Raw genomic sequence first — 2081 nt, 5'->3', positions numbered from 1 at the left:
GAGTTTTCTACCAATTGATGTATGGATAGAGTGGCATTGTATGGCTCTACTACGGTATCAGACACCTTGGGCGATGGGACGACAGAGAAGGTACACATCATTCTGTCTGGGTATTCCTCACGGATCTTGGAGATCAAGAGGGTACCCATACCAGCACCAGTACCACCTAGAGTAGAGTATGGCAATGAATGATGAGATTTTGTTATGAGCAAGAAGAAACTTCCAAGTCTTGGATAACGTATCACATCCACTTCCCACCACTCCCAATATACAATACACATATATAACAGTTCCGCATATACGTACCTCCAAGAGAGTGAGTAATCTGGAAACCTTGTAGACAATCACAAGATTCTGCTTCCTTTCTGACGACATCCAAGACCGAGTCGACCAATTCAGCACCTTCGGTGTAGTGACCTTTAGCCCAATTGTTACCAGCACCAGATTGGCCAAAGACAAAGTTGTCTGGACGGAAGAGTTGACCGAAAGGACCGGCACGGACTGAGTCCATGGTACCGGGTTCCAAATCAACGAGGACGGCACGTGGGACGTATTTGCCACCAGTGGCTTCGTTGTAGTAGACGTTGATACTATTGAATGAGAGATGGAGGTTGGTATGTTGACATAAAAGGAATGACTAGTTGCGTAATAAAAGAGATATGGCAAACAACATCGTATGAACATACCGTTCCAATTGGAGATCCGAGTCTCCATGGTAGGTACCAGTGGGATCAATACCATGTTCGTCTGAGATGACTTCCCTAAAAGTTGAAATGAATGTGGTTGGTTTAAACATTATAACATGATCTGTGCGCACGGTGACTTCGCACGGTTATTAAGTCTCCGCTGACATCCAGCATTAGACTGATCCGGCATGACAAGTCCATTCTCCATGCATATAAGAATGAATTCACCGTTCAAAAAATCCAGTTCACACCCACACCCTCCCGTCGTTTCTGCTTTTATGCAAAACAAATGAGAACGATAAGATGTACGTACCAGAACTTGGCACCAATCTAATTGGCAGGGCAGTTACGTGGTATGAAATGGTTAGAAATTAACTAGGATACTTGTATGGTTCATTATTACCTGGTTTCCACATTGCTGAAAGAAAACAAAAATGTTTCATGAGAATGTGATGATGAGTGAATATAGCGTAGACTAATTGGTGGATTGGATGACTTACGCCAGTTTGCAAATGAACAATTTCTCTCATGGTTGATTATAGATCTAAATATAGAGTATAGCACGTATGGTGAGCAGGTCGAATAATTAGTTGAATATTTGAATCAACAACTTTCTTTACGGATCCGATAAACTGCGTGGCAATTCCAATGCAATGCCAATTTAAGGTAAACAATTATAGTGGCAAAACGCGTTATTAGACATTGGAACGCCAACCGATGCAATGGAATCCAATGCCACATTGGGAAATGAGTCAATGCCAATTGTGGAAGGCATGTCGTTTTGGAATGTCTGTTTTCACTTGGTTTTTACATGTAATTAGCTTGATAGTTGGGTAACGAATAAGTCCGTATTCGGAATTCTACTCTACGCTATGCGCACCGAATAGTAGGCGCACCTAGTAGTAGGCGAATAGAGCTGGGAATAGAGTATTTGTAAAGGAATAGAGTACGAATAGAGTAGGGAATAGAGGACGAATAGAGTTGGGAAAGTACGCCAGTCGACTTGCTGTCAAATAGACCGTCTAAGGTACGTGCTGAGTCGATGTCGAAGCAGGTAGTCCAAGTCCAAGCGATTTGCTGGTCAACAATTCATTTCGATAGGTCCATTTTTTTGGACGTCAACTTATGCCAACCAAAGACTCAGTCCCACCCTTCGCATCAAGTCCAGAAGAACAGATTGAATAATGTCGGTGAACGCTACACCCAGAACCAACAACCCCAAGTAACAAGCAGACCAGTAACGTTTCCTGTCAAGCAAGCACGGTTTATAAAAGGTTTCAATATCTACATTGTTACAATTTTCGGAAGATAACACAAAAGGGGGCTGTATTCCTTTATAATTCTTTTCCTCAACTTTACATCGTTTACAGAACTCGTGCAGTTTATGCGGCCTAT

General features: G+C 42.3%; 1 protein-coding gene across 1 annotated transcript; it reads right to left on the bottom strand.

Annotated features, from left to right (window-relative positions):
* Positions 1 to 11: 11 nt before the first annotated feature.
* SmJEL517_g06308 (uncharacterized protein) lies at positions 12 to 1216 on the bottom strand (the record flags this gene model as incomplete). The annotated part of the gene is made up of 6 exons (XM_031172234.1): positions 12 to 166; positions 307 to 590; positions 687 to 761; positions 1000 to 1016; positions 1090 to 1104; positions 1187 to 1216. Coding segments are annotated over 6 exons (576 nt in total), but the record flags the coding sequence as incomplete, so codon positions are not given.
* Positions 1217 to 2081: the final 865 nt, after the last annotated feature.

This window comes from Synchytrium microbalum (assembly GCF_006535985.1).
Source record: "Synchytrium microbalum strain JEL517 chromosome Unknown SmJEL517_scf0168, whole genome shotgun sequence".
Lineage (NCBI taxonomy): Eukaryota > Fungi > Chytridiomycota > Chytridiomycetes > Synchytriales > Synchytriaceae > Synchytrium > Synchytrium microbalum.
The sequence above is the reverse complement of the archived record's forward strand: the minus strand, read 5'-3'. Positions and strand labels throughout refer to the sequence as shown.